Source organism: Sceloporus occidentalis, unplaced genomic scaffold (assembly GCF_023333645.1).
Source record: "Sceloporus occidentalis isolate IW3139 unplaced genomic scaffold, rSceOcc1.0.p SCAF_375, whole genome shotgun sequence".
In the NCBI taxonomy this organism is placed as follows: Eukaryota; Metazoa; Chordata; class Lepidosauria; order Squamata; family Phrynosomatidae; genus Sceloporus; species Sceloporus occidentalis.
Window position 1 is genome coordinate 200893 of NW_028317355.1, and position 23561 is coordinate 224453.

Genomic DNA, 23561 nt, shown 5'->3' on the forward strand with positions numbered 1-23561 from the left:
TGATATATGTATATGTGTGTGTATGATATATGTGTGTGTGTATGATATATGTATATGTGTGTGTGTATGATATATGTGTGTGTGTGTATGATATATGTATATGTGTGTGTGTGTATGATATATGTATATGTGTGTGTGTGTCAGTAGACAACTGAAACTCGAAAGACGTTGTGTTCGCTGATCCAAGTTTAAGTTTTAAAGGCTAATTGATCGTTAGAAACCGTTTAGTAATTATGTCACAGCCAGAAATGTCCTTATTTTCTAAACTTTTTTAGATCTATCCGGCGCGGTGCATCAAAAAAAGTTTAAAAAATAGTAAAAATTAAGTTGTCGTTAAGGGGTTAAATAGCTGTTTAGCTGGAGATCAGATCATGTTTCATGCATGTAACCACACACCTCTCTGACTACTACTACCACGCCCACCACTCACGTGTAACCCCCGCCCACATTCCCACAGACCCCGCCTCCCGTGCGGTACAAGACCTAGTATGATTATAGGCTCAGGCCGGGAGGGGCTGCGCATGCGCGGTGAACTCTCCCAAAGTCCCGGCCAAGTTTTGTCTGGAAGTGATGGTCCGGACTGTGTCAGTGTCTCCCAGAGCGGCACCGGAGACCGGAGGCACCGGAGATCGGCTTCCCAGTGAATGCAGCAGGTAGGTGGCACGCATGGCGCTGGAGCCCCTCTGGCCCCTGGCTGTCCCCTCAGGTCTAGGCAGGAAGGGATCTGCCTTATTCCTCCCCAGCTTCTTATGCGGAGCAGTGTCTCTGGCTGTCAGGACTAGCTAACTCTTATTGTTAACACTTCCTATAGTAAAGTGACTGCAGACATCTCAGGAGATCATGACTTCTCACTGGCGATCAAGGAGTTAAATATGTTACTCAATAATATTTACACTTATATAATGCTGCTGTCCCATTATATTAAATTCATAACATTCCACCCCATCCCCAGATTAGATCATGTATGTGTGTGTGTATATATATATAATATGTTTGTATGTTTTAAAGGTCCATTAACAGGTTAACCCCTTCCTCCCGGGTACGTCTCCCTCATCTTTCCCGGCCTGTCTCTTGCACCCCGTCCAGTAATATTTTTATTTAGATCATAAATGAGACTTATGTGGCCGCTCGGTCGCCGGCACTGGCCCTTTTATTCCTTCTGTGATATCCCCCCCCAACTCCTTGTAGATTGTAAGCTCCTTTGAGCGGAGCCCTCCCGTCCTCTGCTTCTATTAGTCCAACTTGTTATGCGAGGCGCTGCTTGTTATGTCCTGTGCATCCGTTGTGCAGCGCTACGGATTATGTTGGCGCTGTATAAAGCGATGATTTTGGATCATTATGCCCTGTTGGCTACTGGTCACGGCTAACGGATGCTTAATATTAATTCCAAATGAAAACGCGACGCGCAGGTTGTCTCTTTTGTCTGCTGACCTTCGGAGTGCTTGGGAGACGTTGAGTGACATCATATTTTATTGACGGTCGCTCCCTATATTTGTGCGGCCTGGCAGCGAACTGGATGGCAGCCTGTGTTTGAATGGTGGCGTACAAAGCTTTTCGCTTTATGATAGGCCGTTATTCTATTTTTACTTTACTGAGAGGGTAGATAAATGGAAGAGCCTCCCAGCAGAAGTGGTAGAGGGTAATACAGTGAGGGGTATTAAACATGCATGAGACAGACATACGGCTCTGGAATCTAAGACGAGACCGACGACTGATTAAGGTTTGAGTCTTTACAGACTAGACGGGAGCCCAATCCAGGGGAGATCGAGTACCCCGTAAATTCTCTTTTGGGGGCTGTGCCGGTGTCGCTGTGATAAAGCTGGCTACTTGATGTATAGCCTGCAGCTAGAAACAGATTCAGTTACTTCCCAACCTCGGGTTATCGATTGGTTACAATCTGCTGTTTACATACATTGTGGATACAATCTATACAATATATATATATGTATGTATTATATCATAATTATATTATATATATATATATAAACATAAATACACGCTGGTTCCGAGTAACTGCTGTGTATTGTAGCGGTACCTGTGAAACCTTTTTTTTTTTTTTTTTTTAATTATTATTTTATATAATTATTATTATTTATTTATTTTTTACTTTTTTTTTTTTTTTTAAATAATAAAAAATAACCCAAATTAAAACACTAAGCAGGGCTCTCCCATTGTACAGCGCTATGAAATATAATGGCGCTATATAAAACAATAAATAATAATCTGTACTTTTATGTGTTTTTTTATTTTTTTTATTACAACATTCATACTTCTGCTATAAATTCCACTTTCCCATGATGATGTCACAGAACAGGAATCGCTGTCAGAATTGCAGAACTTGATATTTTTGACAGTGCTCGTCATCTGTTACGTGGGTAAGGCTGCGCTCTACGGATCTGAAGGGGGAACTAAATACCCCCAAAAAATGACAATATCTTCGCTCTTGCAGCAAACAAGAAAATACTGACGTGGGAAATAAAAATGATTGCCCCAAATAACGCAGAATTGTGATTTTCCGCTGCACTAGTTATAAGCGACTTCATTTATTTAACATATAAAATGTCTGGAATTATTTATTCACGGAAAATTTGTCCTAGCTGTCATGTGACACAAAGGGAACCGCTGATAGGTTGTTGCCATAGAAACGGAAAACTTTTGAAAAGTTTTTCAGTGTTTTTATGCGATTACTTTTTTTTTTTACGGTCATAGCTGTTCACAGTTACATATTTTTTTATATATATATATATATATATAGCGCCAGCAGATGCTGTAGCGCTGCTACAATAGTGGACAGTAAAAATATAATTTATAACTTGTTCGTTTGCATTTTTATGAATTTTTACAAATTTTCTTAAATGAGTTCATTCATATGAATGTCTGAAATGATAACGAATTAAAAAAAGAAAAGCCCTCCGAATTTCATCCGAACCGAAAGATAAAGAAGCAAAATTTGTTCTCCAAAAACGAAATTAACATTTTTTTCCGGATTGTTTTTTTTTTTTGGTCCGGGTCCGGGTTTTTTATAGTCTCCTATATCATCCTGATTTTTCTATGATTTTTGCCCCTTTTTTTGGAATGTGCTTTTTTTTTTTCTTTTTTTTTTTTTCTCTCGGTTTTAATCAGAGAGCAGATGGTCTAACATTATGAACATTTTTGTTGGACCCCCCCCAGACATTTTGAGCTTTTTTTTAATGAAATGTCGGTAAAAGAGAGCAAACAGAAGTTGTGCGCAAACAATGACGATGCTTCTTAAATAACGTGAATATCCGGGCGGCAGGAACAGGGTGGACAGGATTCTTCCATTGTACGCTGTTGTTTTTAACCAAAAATACAGGTTTCCAAGAAATCTGCGTATGGGTACGCGGTGATCATGCTCGCAAGATGTTGACCGTAGCGGATTTACGCTGCTCTGGAGTCATTTTTGTATAATTTTTGATTACTTTATTATTATTTGAAATAAAAAGTACCATTGCAATTGTTGGCATTGTGGAAATTAAATATTTATTGTTAATAATAAGAATAATAATATTATTATTAATATATATATTATTTTTATTATTATTATTATTTTTTATTTTATTTTTTTAACAATTTTCACAGCCATTCTTAAATACCCAAATTATTATGTTTGATATCCAATGACTGTCCAAGAACGGTTACAAGATTTACTATTGGGTGAATGTCCCAGTGTAGATACAATGTTATAATTTAATTATAATATATATAATTATAATATTATATATATATATATATATCTTATAAGACCAATATAACATTCAGACCAAACAATGTAGAACAATTCAGCCCCCAGAGATGCCAAATATGTTAGAGACCCCTGAACGCCCACCAATTTTGAATTTCTAGTATCAGATTATGAACAAGATTCCAAAATATCGCTCTGTTTCCTAAAGAAGTTGTAGTTTTTGCCCCATAATATAATGTTTTCAGGCAGCCGTTTGTTCTCGCTGGAATCTGAGCCCCGATCTACTAAACAAACACAAGACTCTAGAAATGTTTTTTCCATGGGAGTTCCCCTTTAAGTTACGTCGTCATGCTGTTACTATGCTGTTATTAATAATAATTAATATGTCTTAAACTCTGTGTTATAATGAATTTTAATGATATCCTCGGCTGGTAAATTCCAGGGACGTCTTTCTGCTGATGAATCAACAATTCGGGATTTTTTTCACTAAACAGTCAGATGAAGTAAATGTAATTTAGCATTGAAGAAATATTTATTTTACTTAATTTATATTTTTTTAATTTACATTTTGAAGTGAAGCATCCTAGAACGAGGTTCATCTTACATAGAAAAAGGTATGGTTTTAGGGTGTCAGAGGTCTCCAGATTGTGGCTAAATTTGATATTCTGTACACTGTTGAGACATAGAATTTGCCGGCAGATCGGCCCCACTCGGCCCCCGTAGTCTTGTCTGATTATATTTATTCTCTAAACTTAAAAGAAATGGGACAGTTCTGAAAAGTTCTCCCTTTGGAGCCCAAACCCATAAGATCTGCCGGTCTGTGTGTTCTGATTTGGAGATCAATGGGTTGGCAGGAAGCAGCAGAGGAATAATTCCTGGAAGAAATACTCCATTACTCATTCGTTACATCATCAAACGAGGATGTGGCCCTTTGGCACGGTGGGTGGGTGGATTGCATGAACAGACCTGGGGCTATTGGATGATGTAATGGGTTTATGGCCCTTTAATAAGGAGAATAGTACCTACTGGGGAGATCCCTTCTCATCGTTGCGTCAGGACTCTTGTGAAAGAGGTCTATGTGCTGGCTCAGCACAGTCGCTATAGGAAGTTCGTGGATTTTTTTGGATGATGAAATCTGTGATTTTTTTCTAGAAATCCAGTTAGATTGCATGCATTGGGGTAGGAACACGGCCTGGGACAAGACTACCCACAAATCCGCCATATCTGAAGTCCATGAGGCGGTCAGGGGCCCGTGACCCCCCCCCCTCCTGCCTGCAAAAGTGAGATGGTGGGCCGGTCCTGTTAAAACTGGGACACTTGGGCGGTATGGTGACGTTGAAGAAATCTCACAGAATTAAAAGATTTCTTTTCCAGGGCCAACAAAGTTCTTCTTGCTGTAGAAGCTCAATGGGGTTGACCCTGTTATTACGCAATTTAGTGAATAATCTCCGCTGTTCTCCATATCTTTATCGCAGAAGGCTTTCCCTGGTAGGGTTTTGTGCCGTCTGTATTGTGTTCGCTCTGAATGTTCGTGTTCATCGTGAAGAGGGATTTGTGTCTATTTGTATGGGAAGGGCTACAGAAAAGAGGTAGTATATGCAGGTACCCCAGTGCCTCCAACAGACTGGATATTAAAGAGAAGAAGAATTTAAATAAAAATAATTATTATTAGTAAATTTAGTCCATTTAGGCATGGACCCCCCCCCCCAAAAAAAATGTCTTAAAATCTTTTCATGTTATCGGATGATGCTGCAAATTTATAATGATTATCTTGCTCCTTTTTAGGGCCACGGCATGGATGCCGCAGTGAGCAGCTTAGCAGATGCCGTCAGCCTAATAAAGGTGAAGGAGGAAACGAAGCTCGTTCTTGAAGCCTTTTTGAAGCGATCCTTGATCCATGATGGCCACATTGGCCACGTGGGGCGCGCGTATCACGACCCCAAAAGGTTTTGCCAAGGGTAAGAACCTGGAGAAGGAATGCAGCTCCTATCTCATTCATGCTTAGATGCCCTCTCTGTATTAGCCTCTGCCACTTTTATGCATTAACTTCTCAGTCCTGTTTGTACACTTAAGATCTTTCGAGATATCGCTAGGGCTGTTTTTATAATTTTTCTGTTTCTTTCTCAAGACCCCATGTTGACGAAAGAGAAGAGTCCACGAAGAGGAAAAAGAAACCTGAGAAAAAAAAAAGGTCAAAAGAGCCAGAACAGGAAAAAGACGAGCTAACCTCAAAAGAAAAAGTAGGGTCTACTTTGGAGAATAACGGAACATGGAACTCCCTCCATGAAAAGATAAACCATGCAGAGGAAAAGAAGCATGGCTTCCAAACGAGCATTAAAAAGCTCCTACGGAGACATAGTCTTTCCAAGGAGAAGTCCTCTGTTAGATGGAAAAGTGGAAGCGTTCACAGCAAATCCAGAGAGTCCTTGGAAAATGTTCTGGATGAGCCAAAGAAAGGAAGCACCAAAGGCGATTCCTTGAAGAGGCAGAAAATTCCGTTGCCTATACTTGCTTGTGCCGCAGCCGGTTCTGTGGATTCTTTGGCACACAAGGAGAAAGAAGAGGTAGAGGCTCCAGAGAAACATTCCTCTCAAAGCAAACTGCGAACCTTCACCTTTAAAAATATTCTGAAGAAGAAATCCAAGGGTCAAAGCTCCAATTCGGAGTCCCCGCCCGTCAGACCTGCCTTCTTGCCCGTTACTCCCTGCTACGAGGAAGACGCTCCTCATGATACTGGTGAGAATTACGTTTGTGGAGATGCTGTGGAACACAAGTTGTCTCGGTTACATTTTGGCTCTGTCCGATTTTACCAGTACTCTGCCTCGTTAGACCACAGAAGGCCCACTTTCCACCGTCCTCTACTAATGATTACTAAAGTTTGAATAACTTTAAACAGTGACTTTACCACGATATTAAATATACTTCGGTAACGGAGGAACCTATACTTTGTGCAAAACTACTAGTATCCCACAAAGCATGGGGGGGGGGGGCAGATTTTTTTCTAAAATAATATAGTATGGATGTATAGGCATTGGTTATCATCATTTATGGATGTCCAGATAACCTCCTTAAACCTCCAGCCCTATTCTCATGTTACATGCATATTGGAGTCCATGTTGCATTCAGATTGGTTCAGGCGTTCTTAAGTTATTGGAGTTAGAATATAGGACTTCTGTCTCATTTTAACTCCTCCCCCAGCTGCCTCTACTAATATCAGGAAATGTTCATTAGTACACTTCTTGCACATGCTCAGTAGTGCTGCCTTTCTAGTCTAAAGCTATCCACGGTTAATCGCATGACTCTCTAAATACTGATATTTTGCTGGTGTACATGTGATTTGCATCCAGGACTGCCAATCGCTACTGATTTCAGTAGGAGCGCTACTGGGCATGTGCAGGAAGTGTGCTGATGAATGCTTCCTGTTTCCAGCAGAGGCAGCTGGGGGGAGGAGCTAAGTGAAAGAGAAGCCTATTTTTTCAACGCCAATAACTAAACAATGCCTGCACAGAAAATGCAAAAAAACACATGCCGAACACCCAGAATATACCGATCTGTGGCATCTACCCCTGATGGACCACTGCTGAGTGGACTATTATTGTCATTGTTATGCTAATCCTGATCCTTTTCTCGTTACACGCAGACAAAGCCAATGACTCCCAGATTTACGACTTGGCCGCCAAAAAGTTAGACAATCTAGTCCAACAGAAGATACTGAGGAGCCCCACTGGGACGGCCCAATCTCCTGTCTTTCCTGCTTCTGGAAAAGGTGTCCGACCTCAGGTATCTGGTAAGTAGATCATTTTTTTTTTTTTCTTAGTAAATGATACATATTACTGTAATATAACCGCACTTCTCAGCCGGTTCATAAGACTTTTTCCACCAAAATAAAAAAAAAAACCATAATGGTTCTATTTGATCGTATTACTATTACACAAAAAAAATGGTTGCAAACAAAACCATATTATTTTTCTTTGGGACGTTCTGGCTTCGGAATGTCTTAAACTCCTTTAATAACGATTCTTTCTGTGATCGACTGGGATGTCATTTTATGGATATTGTGTATTTATTTATTGCTTTTATATCTTATGAATGTTTCTGCTCTCAAAAATGTACATTTTTATAAATTATCTTCCCTTTTTTTTATGTTAGAATGGTTAAATACGGGATAAAAAAAGTCTCTTGCTAGCGTTCTGACTTAACTCCAAATTGTTACAGATAACAATAACGTTGTAACCAGTGAAACTACAACTCCGGAGGATAAGGACGAGATTATCCGTAAACTGGTGGTACTGTTGCAGGAACAGGCGGTTGTGATTAATGAAAAGGTGAGAAATATTTATTTTATTTAAAAAAAAAATAAAATAAAATATATATATATATATTTATTTATTTTGTGGGAATTTGTATATAAATCTATGCCTCTTCAATAATATGTAGAATTGAAACCTGCGCAACATACAATGCAAAAAAAAACAAAACAATAAAATAAATAATAAAAAAAAAATAAAAAAATCTTACTAAATTAGCACAGGAATTGCTTAAATGACCGGTAAGAGTAAGTCTGGCACCACATAATATCTCTTAAAAGCTGATTTAAAAACCACTCTTAGAAAGCAATTTGATTTCGGAACTCTGAAACACTGAAGTGATTAAAAACAAGGATATTCGCAGGAGAGGAGTAGTAGATAAAGGATCAGTCTTACAACGTAGGAAATTTCCATCTGAATAATATTTATTCGACTTTGTGTATAAATTCTTGCATTTCAAGGCTTGGCCTCTGAGCCCCCCTCCCGGTGTGGTGATTGTGTTGGACCGTAAGAAATCTTTTCAAATGGAAATTGCGAATTTGATTTCTAGGGACGCTTCAATGGTTTAGTCGGGGGGGCTGGATCACCTAAGGGGTGATACAATTGGCATCTTTGCTGGGATCAATTAACATTAGCAAGTGTGATCTCTAAATAACCCAAATGCAGGAATGTCACAGCGGTTGATTAGTAACCCAATGGCAGAAATGCACTATGTACCCCATATTGTCCTGTATATAGGGGGGCATCTGATCATCATTGAGCTCTACAACAATGGAAAGCGACTGCGAGTTGCCAAGAAGAGGCACCAAAATATAACTTTTTTTTATTTGGTACTTTATTACAGATCAATAAGGATCCCTTCCTGAGGAATGCCCTCTCTAGAATGTCCTACGGCAGCTTTTCCCGACTCGCCGAGGTTTTCACAAGCCAAGCAGGGGCGGCAGCTGGAGAAGATGGCGCCTGCGTCAGCCCTGAGCTGACCAAGATTGCTCTGACCATGGAGCTGACCAGGAAAGTGGCCGGAATCAACAGCCACGCCGTGCACACGTTGATGGGCTACAGCCTACAGTACATGGATATGTTCGTGCCATGGCTGCAGAAGCAAGGAGGCTGGGTAAGTGCGAGAGTCCTCTCAAAATATACACTTTTTTGTTTTTTTGGCTAAAAACTCTTCCTTTAAGCATTCTGATTTACACGTTTCATTTTATTCTACAGGAGAATATTGTGGTCCAGGGAGATATACTGGACGTCCAAATAGACTAACGATCCTCAACGTGGTTTACATCCGAATCGGCCGCCATGGACACATCTTTGGATCCGTGGTCACCCTTGTGGTCAATGTGACTGGACACGCTCCTTACTGGAGCTGCTGCGGTTTACAACAATGGCAACGGGCCCTTCTACCCAAATCGAGATGTTGGCATATGCCATTGTCCACCTTGTAAAACTGGATGATGTTGAGGGGGGAATGGTCTTCTTATGAAGACCGATGACAACTCAGGTGGGGACATTCATGTCCACCCAACCAACCCAATAACCACGTCCACGCATTTTGCTTTGTGGTTCTCATAACTCAGGGAGACGTCTTGCTAATTTCAGCAATGTGATACTTATTAGTTTACTTTTTTTTGCGGTTTTAATGTTTGGTTTTATCGAACGTATTTTATTTTTTTAACCCAATTTTGCCTGCCGTGGTTGGTGTTCTGCAGACGAGTTGGGAGCAAAGATACCTCTATCAACCTTCAAACGAGAGGAGCGCTACTCAACCCTTTTAGGTATGCCACTGGCCAAGGCCGACTCAGGGCAGCAGTCCCATCGCGGTGGCAACAGTCCCTCTACCCTGTACCCGGGCTGGTCATGGACAGATTGGGTCAGGTCTTGGGTAGAGTCCAGCCAAGATCCATCTGTGGCCACCAGCTCCTATTTTAACTTCCTACCATAACTATATGAATGGTTCTCTACCAAAGAAACCCATCTGCGCACCATTAACACGACGGTCTCTTTCATTTGCGGAAGATCTGTATTTTATTACATTTAATAGTTTTTATGTGATCGAAATATCTGTTTTACAAGGCAAAACACTAAAGAATCGGGTGGATTGCTGTGGTGAAATCTACAAAGTTAGATCATTCTGGATCCGTCTATTATCACTGGAGTTCCGTCTTTAGGTTTTCTAATATATTTTAGGGGTCGAGCCCTTAATATCCACCTACCGCGGATTCCATATCACTCCGTTAGAATGCCACACTTCCTTATTCTAGACTACATAAGTCATATATATAATTATATAAAATCGCCAAATCGATGTGCTGTGAACTTTTTCATTTTTTGTAGCAATTATTTATTTTATTGTTTTTTTTTTTCTATTTATTTTTTTTAATTTGGCTGTGAAGAAAACATATTTTTAATGTACGAGTCTGGTTTCGGTTAACATTGTAGGTCTCACGGTTCATAATGTAATTCAGTGCTAGTTATGTATAAAAAAACAACAACAAAAAAAAACATTATTCTGGTGCAAAGTTTAAAAAAGTTATCGCCGTAGCAACCAGCAAATCTACTCCTCCTGATTGAGCCCCCACCATGTTCAGTAGACATCTGAAAGTATTGTGGGTTTGTTTTTGTTTTTTTGGTATGTTTGATAGAAAGTTGTTGTTTATTTAGTGCCTTAATCATCTGTACTGTATAAATTAACAAAAAAAAAAGGTTTTTTTCTACTACTGTTTAAGATTTGTTGAGACAGAACGTTGACGTTCTCTATACATTTGGAACCGTATCGACCAAAGTATAAATTAAAAAAGAATATATATATTAATCGGGGATGTGAAGTCCTACAAGAAGGATGGTTATTTTTGTAGCGACTGACTGATTGTGAGATACAGAAGGTTTTTGTATAAAAATGGTGTTTAAAAAAAAAAATCCATAATAAAAAAAAATAAAAATTGTGGGGGCTTTATTTTTTTTACATTTATTTCTTGCATTTTTTTGTGGATCGGATGGAAATATAATTAATGAGAAAAAAAAATACAAAAGCAGGTAATATATTTCCCTGGAGATAAAAAAATAAATAAAAAAATAGTAACAAATGTTTTATTTTGCCACTTTTCTGGAGTCCGCTCTAAGTTTTAAAGTTGTTACTTTTTATGTCAAAATATTTGTTATTTTGGAATATGAGCTGGTGGGAGATCAACACAAACCGGCCAACGTCTCGGCAAGCAGCATGTTCTCCCAAATTAGAGGCCATTTTCCAACCTACTGCCTCAGAAAGCCCTTCCGTGAAAAACGCCCAATATTTTTGTTGTCTAAAGTAGAAAAGTCCTCTGTAATATGAGACCCGAGCCCGGGGCCCACTATGAGACTCGAGCCTGATGTCCAGGGCCACAATGAGACTTGAGCCTGATGCCTCGGACCACTATGAAACCTGAGCCTGATGCCCCGGGCCCCTATGAGACCCAACCGGATGCCCCAGGGCCACTATGAGACCCGAGCCCGATGCCCCGGGGCCACTATGAGACCCGAGCCCGATTCCCCGGGCCCCTATGAGACCCAACCTGATGCCCCGGGGGCCACTATGAGACCCGGGCCCCTATGAGACCCAACCTGATGCCCCGGGGCCACCATGAGACCTCAACCCGACGACTTGGGCCACTTTGAGTCCAGAGCCTGATGCCCTGAGCGACTATGAGACCCGAGCCTGCTGCCCCTGGGCCACTCAGAAACTGCCCTTATCTTAGTCATTCAAGCATCTTGGTTATCACGCAGATATAAATTATTTTATACTGATCCTTTTAATCTAGTCTTGAGGATAATTAGGATAAAATATATATATTTTTAAAGGTTTTATTATATTATATTGCATTATATTATGATCTCTTCTATCTATCTGTGTTTAGTTACATTGCACATCATTGGGAAACTCGCGTGGATTCATTCATTTTATTATCTCTGCACATTATTTTCATGTAATTGAAGTCCCCGGCGTGTCGGTTTAAATCAGCCCGTATGATTCACACAAAGACTCCATCTTCTTTCACACAGATGGTGCGTGTTGCTACATCAGCCAATCAGAGCCAGAGAATGCGTGACGGGCGGCTCTCCCAGGCCTTTAACCGGCCAGATTTATTCACTGTAGCCAATAGCAGGCAGCGGGCGGGGCTTTACGTGGGGAAAGAGCCAACCCACGACTGCCGGGGAAAAAAAGCGCGAAGAGCGCCAGGCGACTGCAGCTGTGGGCGGTGCTTCGGTTGCCCTTTATAGAGCGCGCGCCCGCTGGCCGCATGTCGCAGTTCGCTCTCGAGAAGTCAGTCGGCTGCCATCACTAGACGAGGAGCAAGGGAGACGCGGCACACCAAGATGGCCGAAGCCAGCAGCATGGAGGTAAGATCGGTCTCTGTGAGCTGGTTCGAGCGGGGTTTTTTTCTCTCTAATCTTCCCTTATCCGTCCATTGAGGCTGCTTTTTCTGCCTTTACAATTTTCTGGGCCTCCTCGGAGGGGCCTTGTTTGAGTCCCCAGGCAGGCTGTGGGATGCAGGCCAGGTTTACCGGACCCCTAACTCTAAGGAGCCCCTTTACCCACGAAATATTATCCCATGCGTGGGGGGACATTGCTTGACGTCACTACCTTTCATATGAACGCTTTTTCTCCGCCCACATGCCGGCAGCACAAAGGCCGGCCTTGTGTGAGGCCCCCACGTGTGCTCCTCGTGGCCTGGGCTGTCACGGTGCCCTTTGTGTGCGACTGGGCCTGGTGGCGTGGACCGGCTGCCTTGATGCTTATAAGCCCTGCCGGTCTCTCTCCCTCCATAAAACGTGGCTTTGAATACATTTCGCAGGCCTTATGTACTCGGCTTTACCCTGCGTTTAAATCGGTCACGTGACCAGTAATTCTCATTCATTCATCTCGCCCCAAATAGCCCGCTTAATTCTATGGGATGAATTAAATACTAATGCATGATCTCAGGATATGCAGACCTTGGTTGATATATTGGATCACAATAGGAGATGTAAGGCTGAGCTCTTGGATCCCAGTGGTATCTTTAGCTGGCTTGTTGGTCCTACTAGGACACCAGGGGGATCCTTTTGGCATCAGATCCCTCAGATCCTGTTGCTATGGCTCTGGTCCTCCTGATAGCTGATCCTTCTGAGTTTCCAGGTGCTTTAGATGGATGTCTCATATGTGGAACCCCATTCCATTGTATCACTTGGTGGCCTGAAGGCTTTAGCCCCATCCTTGTTCTAATGGCTGTAGGCACGCTGTCTACCTTTGCTGCCCCGTAGAGACTAACGTCTTTATTTCCTTGTCACTTTCTCCTAGAACTTTGTAGCAAAGTTGGCCAACGGAATGAGCTTGCGGACCCCGGTAGAAGATGTAAATATCCTTTCTATGCATGGCTGGTTACGTTGTGGCCAACTCGGCTATAGAGTTTTCACTGTAAATGTTCTTTGTAGCCGTGGGGCAGTTGGGAAGCTAGTAGCAATAACGTAGGGTTATGTAACAATACCAGTCATTGGATCCTGATTCCTCAGAACCTGAATCCTGATACCCAAAAAAGGCATTTTTTACATAACTTGAGTGTAAGTCACTTGTTGGCATGCGCCTTTCCTTTAGAAGTTAATGCCAGCTTGCCTAGACCTCTATTCTGTGTCAAACCGTCTTATTTTATACAACCCAATGGCTCATTCACTGGGAAAGGTTAGTCGTTGGGTGATTGCCCCAACTTCTGGGATCAGCCATGATATTTTGAATCTACTGCCAACACACGAGCTCCAGGTCGATGCCGCGTCTGTCTCTGGTTTCATAGTTTAGAGAACGTTAAGATAACTCGCATGTTACTCTGCAATTAACACGCATGTAAAGGAGCACTTAACAGTTCTCTTCCTCCTTAGGTTTCCTGCACACAACCAGAAAGCAGTGTGAAGCCCCCGGCGGAAGATATGACCTCCAAAGACTACTACTTTGATTCGTACGCGCACTTCGGCATCCACGAGGTGAGGAGCGCAGACCCTTGATCACGACGCTCCTAATCCTTGTAGTAAAGGGGGGGGAAAAAACTAACCAACAAATGCTGTTTTCTGCAGGAGATGCTGAAGGACGAAGTTCGAACGTTGACGTATCGCAACTCCATGTTCCATAACAGACATCTCTTCAAAGATAAAGTGGTCCTGGATGTGGGGAGCGGCACAGGCATCCTCTGCATGTTCGCTGCTAAGGCAGGAGCGCGGAAAGTTATTGGGGTACGGAGCCTTATTCATCATACAGCTTTAGCATGTGCACAATATATATATTTATTATATTTTATGTTCCTGGAATAACACTTTTCATTCCCTCTTTAGATTGAGTGCTCAAGTATTTCTGACTATGCCATAAAGATTGTGAAGGCGAACAAGCTAGATCATGGTATGTTTGACATGGGTGTTCGCAATTCCGGTTTTCTGGATGCAATAAACTTAATCTTATATGTATACCATAGCAACACCCATCTACCCTTTAGTCTCTGTCCTTGATATGCTGCCGATGTCTTTCTACTGCGCTACATGGGCATTCCTGAGTTCAAATATTTCACGTTTCCCAAGCAATTACCCCAGCGTGACACTCGTAAAAGAAACGCCAGCAACCATTCCCTTCGATGCCCTGATTCACAAGGCAGCTAATGGTTTCAAATTGTTTTACAGTGGTTACCATTATCAAGGGAAAAGTGGAGGAAGTGGACCTTCCCGTGGAAAAGGTTGACATAATCATCAGCGAGTGGATGGGCTACTGTCTGTTCTACGAGTCCATGCTGAACACGGTCATCTATGCAAGAGACAAGTGGCTGGTAAGTTATGGCAAAGGCTCGTGGTTCTGTCTGACATTTATTCTTGGCACTCGACATTAAAGCAGCTGGAAGGTTAAGCCACGCGGGTAGATTAATCAGAAATATGGCCAACCAAATTATTTTTTCTTCAGACTCCCGATGGACTTATATTTCCAGACCGCGCCACACTCTACGTCACCGCGATTGAAGATAGACAGTACAAAGACTACAAGATCCACTGTAAGTAAAAATGTCTGCCGCGCTGCTGTGTCTAGGAGGCACCCAGACCACTTCTCACAATGCGAGTGGACATGTTGTGACTCGCGGCTTCTGTTTCTTTTAGGGTGGGAGAACGTCTATGGATTCGATATGTCCTGCATCAAAGACGTGGCCATCAAGGAGCCGCTTGTTGATGTTGTAGACCCCAAACAGCTTGTTTCAAATTCCTGTCTCATCAAGGTGAGTGAACAAAAAGGAGCAGTACTAATCACTCACGGCTAACCCGAGCTCTGTTTGTGTAATGGTAACACAGAGCTTGTAGAGGTTTTGCTTATGCAAAAACATAAAATTGTGCTTTAGGGTTTTATTTAACACTTTAAACACTTTTCTTCCCTCTTAGGAAGTGGATATTTACACGGTTAAGGTCGATGACCTGAGCTTTACCTCTCCCTTCTGCCTCCAAGTGAAGAGGAACGATTACATCCATGCGTTGGTTGCCTATTTCAACATAGAGTTCACACGCTGCCACAAACGGACCGGCTTCTCAACTAGTAAGTATCCCGTCTGGGTTTTGGTCTCCGGGGGGGGGGGGGGGGGGGGGGTTTGTGCTGTTTGAAGAGATGGTTCTAAGGCTTTCTTATTACAGGTCCTGAGTCTCCTTACACTCACTGGAAGCAAACTGTCTTCTACATGGAAGATTATCTCACTGTCAAGACGGGTGAAGAGATTTTTGGAACAATAGGCATGAAACCCAACGCCAAGAATAATGTAAGTCTTTCTTCCTTTCAATAAAATGACTTGTGCTGGGCACGCATGATTTATTACATGAGAGCGTGGTGACATAATCAATCTAGAATTCATTGCAGATGGGAAAGTATCATATTAAATAAAATGTAATGACTTATTAGCATGATACTCGGCATAAGTCTCACCCACGTAACTCTTCTCTCCGTAGCGTGATCTGGATTTCACCGTGGACCTTGATTTCAAGGGTCAGCTCTGCGAGCTGTCATGTTCCACAGACTACCGAATGCGCTGAAACCAATGAAGCCGACCGACCCGAGAACTGAAACACGATGCATCATGTATACATTTAGCTGTGTGGTTTTTACTTATGGCATACACCTTTTTAACCCCTACTACTACTAGACAAACGGGACTTTTTAAAAAATCCCTCACCAGTGTTACATCTCTAGCTTTCCTTCGGCTAAACGGACCCCCATTGGTCTGAATGCCTGTGAAGGGGGTGTCTCTGTGTATACAGATTAAACCCAGTTTAGGGAAGCCGTTCCGTATCTCAGACCCCCTGACCGACTCTACCATTTAACTGCCCCAAGCCGCCTTAGATCTTAATGTAAAGCATGTCCTGGTGCTGCAGCGCGTCCTTGTTTAAAAGCCATGGCTGCTATGTTTTAAGGGACATACTGACCGATTTGTATATCGCATTGCAAGGGTTTGTCTTGTCTGACAAAAGCTGCAAGTGCTCCAGAACATGCACTCCATTTGGGGCGATGCAAAGCCATTCCCACCCCGTATACTGTTCTGCTCGTCTAGGTCAGGCTGCACGTCTCCTTTGGTCCCATCAGCTGTAAATAGCCCAGAATAAAACCTCTGCAATCAAGTGATTTGCTGAAAATCCCCCCCCCCCCCCCCCCCCCCATTTGTGGATCGGAGTATTCCTTAAATCCTGACCTCTCGGAATGGGCGTGCGCGGCTCTGCTGCCTGCCCGGGGATGGTGATGAGCTCTACAAGGCTCAGTATTTCTGTAATTGTATTTTTTTTCTGTTTTTGGAATGGTCTGTCACTTTATTTTACTGGTTCCTCAGAAGCTGTCCGTTGTGACCGTTTCATAACTTATGGTTTTTATATGGTTACATTCATAATGAAATTAAAGTCAACTGTTGGAAAATACCTCTGGCTGTTGTGTTTGTTAGAAGGTCTTCAGGATCATCTCTAGAGGTCCTTCACGGTATAAAGGAAAAGGGTGACGCAAGCATGTGACGAGCGGCTCTGTCTACTAAACGAGTGCGTGTAACCCATGCACTCTGTTTATGGCAGTGTTGGTCAAGGAGCCCATAAACTGGAAAGAGAATTACATGGGGTATCTGGTAGCGTGTAGCCGTAACACGGGACTACATGTGACACTGAGGCCTCAGTGACCCAAAGATCTGTCCGCTGTAACGGTGTTCACACTGTCGCTCCTGCAGGCACCCAGTTCATGTAGATAAAGTAATACATGACCTTCACTCCACTTTAATCCAGCGCTCCAAACAGTTCAATTAAAACCATTTAATGTAGTAATAAATTAAAAGCAAAATGAACCATTTATGCAAGAAAAGTGCAATTTTTAGCACAAAAAGCAGTTCAACATACTCTAAAGCGTTGTATCACAGTAATTTGCAGGATTGCTGCACTTGTGTAAAACTCTTAAGCATGTAATATATGCATTATTTCTCCAGCGGCGCGTAATTCAGCAGCTTCTCGATGAGATCGACGTGCGACAGCAACATCCGCCGGCAGCAGTAACGCTTCAGCCCCAGAGCGTCCAGCGCGTCTCTGAAAAAGCATTGAGTCGTTCATTCTGTATCTTCCTTACAAACTTAAACCGCTGGATCTCAACGGCCACCAACATCCCAACCCGCAAAACAAAAAAAGTGCAATTGGGTCATTTGTCACCCTAAGAAGGTTGGCAGACAGGAAGGACATTAGAGGCTCTGAAAAGTCATAGTTCCCAACTGTCCTATCGTAGCTGTGATAATTCCCGCACAAGCATTTATAGCAAAAAGGTGAGCTTATAGCAGCACACAAGCAGCATTTAAATAGGGCTGCAACAACTAATTGATAATGAAAATCGTTGCCAATGAATTTCATTATCGATTAGTTGAATCTATTTTATCGATGATAAGATGAGGGTCTTTTCAGAGCAAATGCTTTGAGAAATACCCCTCGTTTTATAATCTGACCTATCACAGCAGTTACCCCCCTGCCCCTCCCTGCAGTCGCTCTGATTGGCCCCACTCATTTCCTTAAAGCATCCACACTTACCTAACGGTAAGTATAAATACTTGGGCTGCTGAAAGTTAGGGGAGGTGGGGGTTAATTTAGGGGCAGTTATGGTTGATGGGGTGTTTAGGGTTAATTTAAGGGCAGTTAGGGTTTCTTTAGGGGCAGTTATGGTTCATCGAGTCTTTAGGGTTAATTTAGGGGCAGTTATGGTTAGTGGAGTATTTACGGTTAATTTAGGGGCAGTTATGGTTAATCGAGTCTTTAGGGTTAATTTAGGGGCAGTTATGGTTAGTGGAGTCTTTAGGGTTAATTTAGGGGCAGTTATGGTTGATGGGGTCTTTAGGGTTAATTTAGGAGCAGTTATGGTTCGAGTCTTTAGGGTTAATGTAGGAGCAGTTATGGTTGATGGGGTCTTTAGGGTTAATGTAGGAGCAGTTATTGTTAATTGAGTCTTTAGGGCTAATTTAGGGGCAGTTATGGTTGATGGGGTCTTTAGGGTTAATGTAGGAACAGTTATGGTTGATGGGGTGTTTATGGTTAATTTAGGGGCAGTTATGGTTAATGGAGTCTTTAGGGTTACTTTAGGGGCAGTTATGGTTGATGGGGTCTTTAGGGTTAATTTAGGGGCAGTTATGGTTGATGGGGTCTTTAGGGTTCATTTAATTAATATAATAAAGTTAACTTAAGGTGCAATTAGAGGTAAAGGGGGGGCAGACTAAGGGGAATCTAAATCCTGGGGGCAGTGAAGATTAACCCTGTATTTATTTATAAAAGTTTTGTGTCAATGTGATGCAAACGAGTCTGTGAATCTATGAGGGCACTATGGCATATCTGGGGGGGTATAAGGCATATGTGGGGAGGACGGAGTGGCATATCTGGGGGTATAAGGCATATAACTGGGGGGGGGCATGTTGGGAAATAAAAACAAGAAAAGCATTTTCATCAAAGTTTTTTTATTCTGCTGTTTGCTTTTAACATCCTGTTTGTTTATTAAATTATTTTAAATAAACGAAAAATGTACATTTCCTTTTTTATCTGATTAATCGATGAACCGAAAAATTAATCGGCCAACCAATCGATTATGAAAATAAACGTTCGTTGCCGCCCTACGTTTAAGCAAATCTTTAGAAGGCGAGCAAGAAGCAGGGAGGACCTGAACATCCTGAGAAGTTACCAAAAAATACCCCGTACCCGGAATGGCCCCCATCGCACGCGGGTTCAAACTTCGGCTCAGTTATAGGGGAACTTTGGTAAATAATTACTCGGCAGAAGAGCCACTTATTTTATTTTTTATCGGAGCTGCTGATTGTGTAACCCGCGGCGACGCTGAAATCACACGGTGCCCGTCTATCGGCACAATGTGCGCCACGCTGGGCAAAGCGGGTGAAGCCCGAACACCACGGGGTTTATTCACTAAGGGGAGTGCTGGCGGAATATTATCAGCCTCCTCCGGCAAGCAATGGCGAGACCGCCGGGGGATCTAACATATTAACCCCTTAATGACAAGGGATAAAAATGCATTGTTTTCAATGGGTCTAGGGACTGCCCATTGTCCTTAAGGGGTTAATTCTGGTCTTGGTTTTTAACCATTCGTTACATCGATAATAACCGGGAAGATATTACCCCTCCGTATATTCCGCTTGTAACAGCCCCAGGTACGTCTCCCATTTGTTTCCGACGACCTTCCCGCAGGTGAAGCACCTCACCGGTATGATCATCGTATATCCCGGGACCCGGACTGAAATACAAACAGACGAAAAAAGTGTATCGGCACTAAAAATGTATAATTTAGCTAAAAATCTAATCGAATTACTGACACTGAATGAGCGCGAGGACACAATATAATAATTACATCTATAGAGAAATCATTTTTATATATTTCTACACTGAAAAAGTGTTTTAACTGGAGAATTATTGGGGAAAAGAATACTTTAGGGAGTGGTTATGGGCGGGATTGGGGCGTGGTCATGGGTGGGGCTGTACTGGGACTATTTACATTGGTTTCTGGCCCATTCAAAGCAATTTACGTAGCAGTACGACATGAAGAATAATGCATTTTTTTCACACAGTTATATTTATAAACACATTTTCTGGTTATTTATAAACATATTAACGGAGCTTTTAGGGCTGTAGAACCCTGCGATACCCAGCAAACATTCTGACCTCCTAGAAAAGAGGGGGCATCAGGGGAGGAAAAAGGGGCATCAGGGATTTGGGTCCCAAAAGAGGGAATGTTCTCCTGAACAGGTGCACTTGGGACGTATGATATCTTATTAGGACATTGTTGAGACGTTACCCAAAAAACGATCATCTCAAATTACAGATTGTGGACCCAATTTTATTAGATACCTTGCAGAATTTGGCTAAATTTATAATTGGCACTTAAAACATATCATATATAATTATTCCATGATCTACCTCAATATCTGCTGCTTTGACCCCAAAACTGCAAATTGGATTTGATTAAGGACGATCCCCCAGAACCCAATTTCCCATTAACCCTTTAATGATTAATTACTGCTGATGAACTGTTAGGCCACAAGTAATAAAAAGGTGAATAAACAGATACAAAGATGTAACACAGCAAATGCAGTCTAATACATAGATATAGAGCGATAACATATATAATAGACAAATATGTATATATATATATTAGATAGATATATTCCGTATACACATTCTATGAGTGACACGTTCATACGCAGTTCTTGGCTATTCCAGATGCGCCTTACGGTCACATAGTAGTCATGTTAAGCTGATCTGGGCAGTGATTATCATTAAGTTGGGGGTCCCTCCGCATTTATACGCGGCCCCCCGGAAACCACTTACCTGCCGCTCCAGTAGAACTTTGTGGCGCATTGGCAGGCAGCGCATGCGCATTACACGCCAATCCCGGCCAAGCCGCCTTGTTTTTGTAGTTCCTGTAAATGGCCACTAGACGCCGCTAGAGGCCCGAAGCTTCAACGCCTTACCAGTCAGCTGTAAGGGAAGAGACACCTTCTTCTCCTAGTGCACACAACTAACATCTAATATATACATGAAAATTGGGGTGAATTAGCCTTATTTTAGCCAAACACAATATTTTCATGTTTTGCAGGCCAGAACATGTGAAGTGCTGCCTTCCCTGCTGTATGTGTAATGTATAAGGTCACAGAAAAGAATCAGTTCCTCAGCTATACATCCCACATACAGCAGGGGGCAGCACATTACATGTACTATATTATTATTATTATTATTATATATTAATAATAAATATATATATAATATTTTTATATTATATATATATTTAATGTCATATAAGGCACTCTGTGTCTTAAAGGCACACAGCGCCTTATAATGTAGCGAGACACTTGGGGGGGGGAGGGTTTGTTTGCCCAAGAAAACTTAAAATCCGGGCAATGTTTTTATATTGAATTTGTTACACATTTAGTAAGTGTGACCAAATTTTGTGGAAATACAATTTGCGTTTTCCAAAAATCCCAAGGATATTTAACTTTTAATTCCAGCTCCAGGTGTTCCCACCAAACAGTCCATGGAGGGTCCACAAACGTGTTACAGACGTGAAATCCTCGAGAAAGATAGTTATCGCCCCCGCTGTGCACTTTCAATAAGTTTATCCACCAACTCCAAGTGTGTATTGGCAGCTATTGTCTCAAAAATAATGCTGAACAATGACATTAATATAATAAAAACACACATTTCTACTTCGGTCTGCCAACAAACTACAGGACGGAAGAGGCCAGCATCTAAAGCCAGAGGGTCGGAGGCTTCGATGGAATGTAATGACATTTTACTTTACTGAGAGGGCAGTAGCTAAGTGGAACAGCCTCCCAGCAAAGGTGTTAAAGGGTAATACAGTAAAGGAATTCACCCCACTACTTACCCACTGTTACCCCATTATCCTTACACATACTTACCCCACTACCCTTACACATAGTTACCCCAACACCCTTACACATACTTACCCCACTACCCTTACACATAGTTACCCCAACACCCTTACACATACTTACCCCACTACCCTTACACATAGTTAGCCCACTACCCTTACACATAGTTAGCCCACTACATCCTGAGTTAATCTTTTACACACAAGTTATTCTAAAGGTGGTCCACGGACAAAGTGCAAAGTAAGAAGTGTCTGGATTTTCATCTTCTGCCACCTCAGCAAAATATTTTCTTGATAGATTAACCCTTTACACTGTAACGGTCGGGGCAATAAAGAGATTCATGGGGGTAACAAGCGAGAAGAGGTCTATGTGTCATGTCTCTAGACTGTGAGTGTTGCGGGTTCATTGGGTAGAGAATAAGACTTTAGCCTCCGTGGTTAACAGTTACGGAGAACTGGAAGTAACTGAGGATCTGCCTTATAAAATATACATGGCCCAGGAGTGCGCGTTATAAAGGAATTTGCTTAATTACCCTGCGTAAACAATTAGCACAATGAATAAGACGGCTTGTTAGATGGTCAGTTTGGCATAATGTACCCAAAGGCCATTCTATACAGGCAAATTCCCCTTCAACGACTACAATGCCTATCATCCACAGTTCACAATGCATGGATTAACAACCGGTCAAAAGCGGATGTGATGAGAGAGGTCATGGCTTTATCTACAAATTTTATATGACTTTTATATTATTATGTTATTATATTATATTTTATTTATACAATTTAATTTATAAGCTCATTCCCTGCTGTTTCTATACACATTATCGGGGCTTTTAGGGCCGTAGAACCCTGCGATCCCCTCAAACCCAGCAAACATTCTGAGCTCCTAGAAAAGAGGGGGCATCAGGGGAAGAAAGAGGGGGCATCAGGGGGGGAAAAGAGGACAGGGAGCAGATTTTTGTCCCAAAGAGGGACTGTCTCTATTAAACAGGGACAGTTGGGTGGTATGCATCGGGGCAGGTTTATATATATATGCTCCTAGTGCACAAAAGCACGGACTCAGGACTGACCAGACTCTCCTGCGTCGCTTTAGCCTGAAAGGCTAAAAATTTTTGTAGCCATATTGAGTTAAAAAAATAAAATAATTAAAGGGACATTTAACTCCGAGTTGGCAGCAGGAAAAACCCCTGAGAAAATAAATATTTGGATGACTTCCAAGGAAAAAAATGTTATTGCAAAAAAGAAAAAAGGACCCCCCCCCCACACACAAATTCTATCGCAATGGAGTTTTAAAAACTCCAGAAAAGTTTTCGCAGGAATAAAAATAACTTTTTTTTTTTTTGCACACATTGTTTGAATTAGCCAGCACCCAGCAGAAGGGTAAATCTACCCCCCTCCTTCTCATTTCCTCCAGGACCCTCACCTACCAACTCCCAGGTCACATGACCATTTCCTAGCCAGCCCCCAACTCCCCTCCTGCGGGAGTCAGACACTCTGCTGACAGTGGGGCAGGCGGAGGGCTTAGCGACTGAATGAGGATTATAGTGTAGTTCATGCGTCTGTAGAGAAACACAGAAGAGATTACAAGAGAAAAGCAATACCCCGGATCCGTTCTCCAAACCCCCCCCCCACCCGGTCCGTGCGT

The 23561-nt window shown here is 42.1% G+C and overlaps 3 protein-coding genes across 6 annotated transcripts; 2 read left to right on the forward strand and 1 right to left on the reverse strand.

The window, feature by feature from the left end:
- The first annotated feature begins 570 nt into the window (after positions 1–570).
- On the forward strand, positions 571–9273 carry LOC149273451 (uncharacterized). The gene is made up of 8 exons (XM_089506283.1): positions 571–653; positions 4463–4646; positions 5489–5661; positions 5832–6439; positions 7344–7490; positions 7919–8028; positions 8855–9124; positions 9226–9273. The coding sequence occupies exons 1-8, from the start codon at positions 571–573 to the stop codon at positions 9271–9273; spliced, it is 1623 nt and encodes a 540-aa protein (XP_089362409.1).
- Positions 9274–12360: 3087 nt separating this feature from the next.
- Positions 12361–16059, forward strand: LOC149273452 (protein arginine N-methyltransferase 1). 4 transcript variants are annotated; one of them, XM_089506290.1, is made up of 11 exons: positions 12361–12384; positions 13322–13444; positions 13894–13995; positions 14086–14241; positions 14341–14404; positions 14680–14822; positions 14954–15041; positions 15145–15260; positions 15421–15571; positions 15667–15788; positions 15976–16059. In XM_089506290.1, exons 1-11 carry the CDS (start codon positions 12361–12363, stop codon positions 16057–16059), a joined length of 1173 nt encoding a protein of 390 aa, XP_089362416.1. The 4 variants fall into 4 exon arrangements, with proteins under 4 accessions (XP_089362416.1, XP_089362418.1, XP_089362419.1 ...); XM_089506292.1 differs by having other exon boundaries at positions 13322–13429; XM_089506293.1 differs by having other exon boundaries at positions 13322–13375.
- Positions 16060–17468: 1409 nt separating this feature from the next.
- LOC149273453 (DNA-directed RNA polymerases I, II, and III subunit RPABC5-like) lies at positions 17469–19745 on the reverse strand. Its single transcript, XM_089506305.1, has 2 exons — positions 19651–19745; positions 17469–17577 (listed from the first exon to the last, which is right to left on the reverse strand). Exons 1-2 carry the CDS (start codon positions 19743–19745, stop codon positions 17469–17471), a joined length of 204 nt encoding a protein of 67 aa, XP_089362431.1.
- Between the last annotated feature and the right edge of the window lie 3816 nt (positions 19746–23561).

What these genes read in the sequence shown, in the direction of transcription:
- LOC149273451 (XM_089506283.1), top strand. Translation starts at nt 571, where the DNA reads ATGGTCCGGACTGTGTCAGTGTCTCCCAGAGCGGCACCGGAGACCGGA. An exon ending in CGGTTGTGATTAATGAAAAG is followed by an intron (nt 8,029 to 8,854) that starts GTGAGAAATATT and finishes ACTTTATTACAG; the next exon opens with ATCAATAAGGATCCCTTCCT. An exon ending in TGCAGAAGCAAGGAGGCTGG is followed by an intron (nt 9,125 to 9,225) that starts GTAAGTGCGAGA and finishes TTTATTCTACAG; the next exon opens with GAGAATATTGTGGTCCAGGG.
- LOC149273452 (XM_089506290.1), top strand. Translation starts at nt 12,361, where the DNA reads ATGGCCGAAGCCAGCAGCATGGAG. An exon ending in GAGCGCGGAAAGTTATTGGG is followed by an intron (nt 14,242 to 14,340) that starts GTACGGAGCCTT and finishes TTCCCTCTTTAG; the next exon opens with ATTGAGTGCTCAAGTATTTC. An exon ending in ATGCAAGAGACAAGTGGCTG is followed by an intron (nt 14,823 to 14,953) that starts GTAAGTTATGGC and finishes TTTTTTCTTCAG; the next exon opens with ACTCCCGATGGACTTATATT.
- LOC149273453 (XM_089506305.1), bottom strand. Translation starts at nt 19,745, where the DNA reads ATGATCATACCGGTGAGGTGCTTCACCTGCGGGAAGGTCGTCGGAAAC. An exon ending in CAAGCGGAATATACGGAGGG is followed by an intron (nt 17,578 to 19,650) that starts GTAATATCTTCC and finishes ATGCTTTTTCAG; the next exon opens with AGACGCGCTGGACGCTCTGG.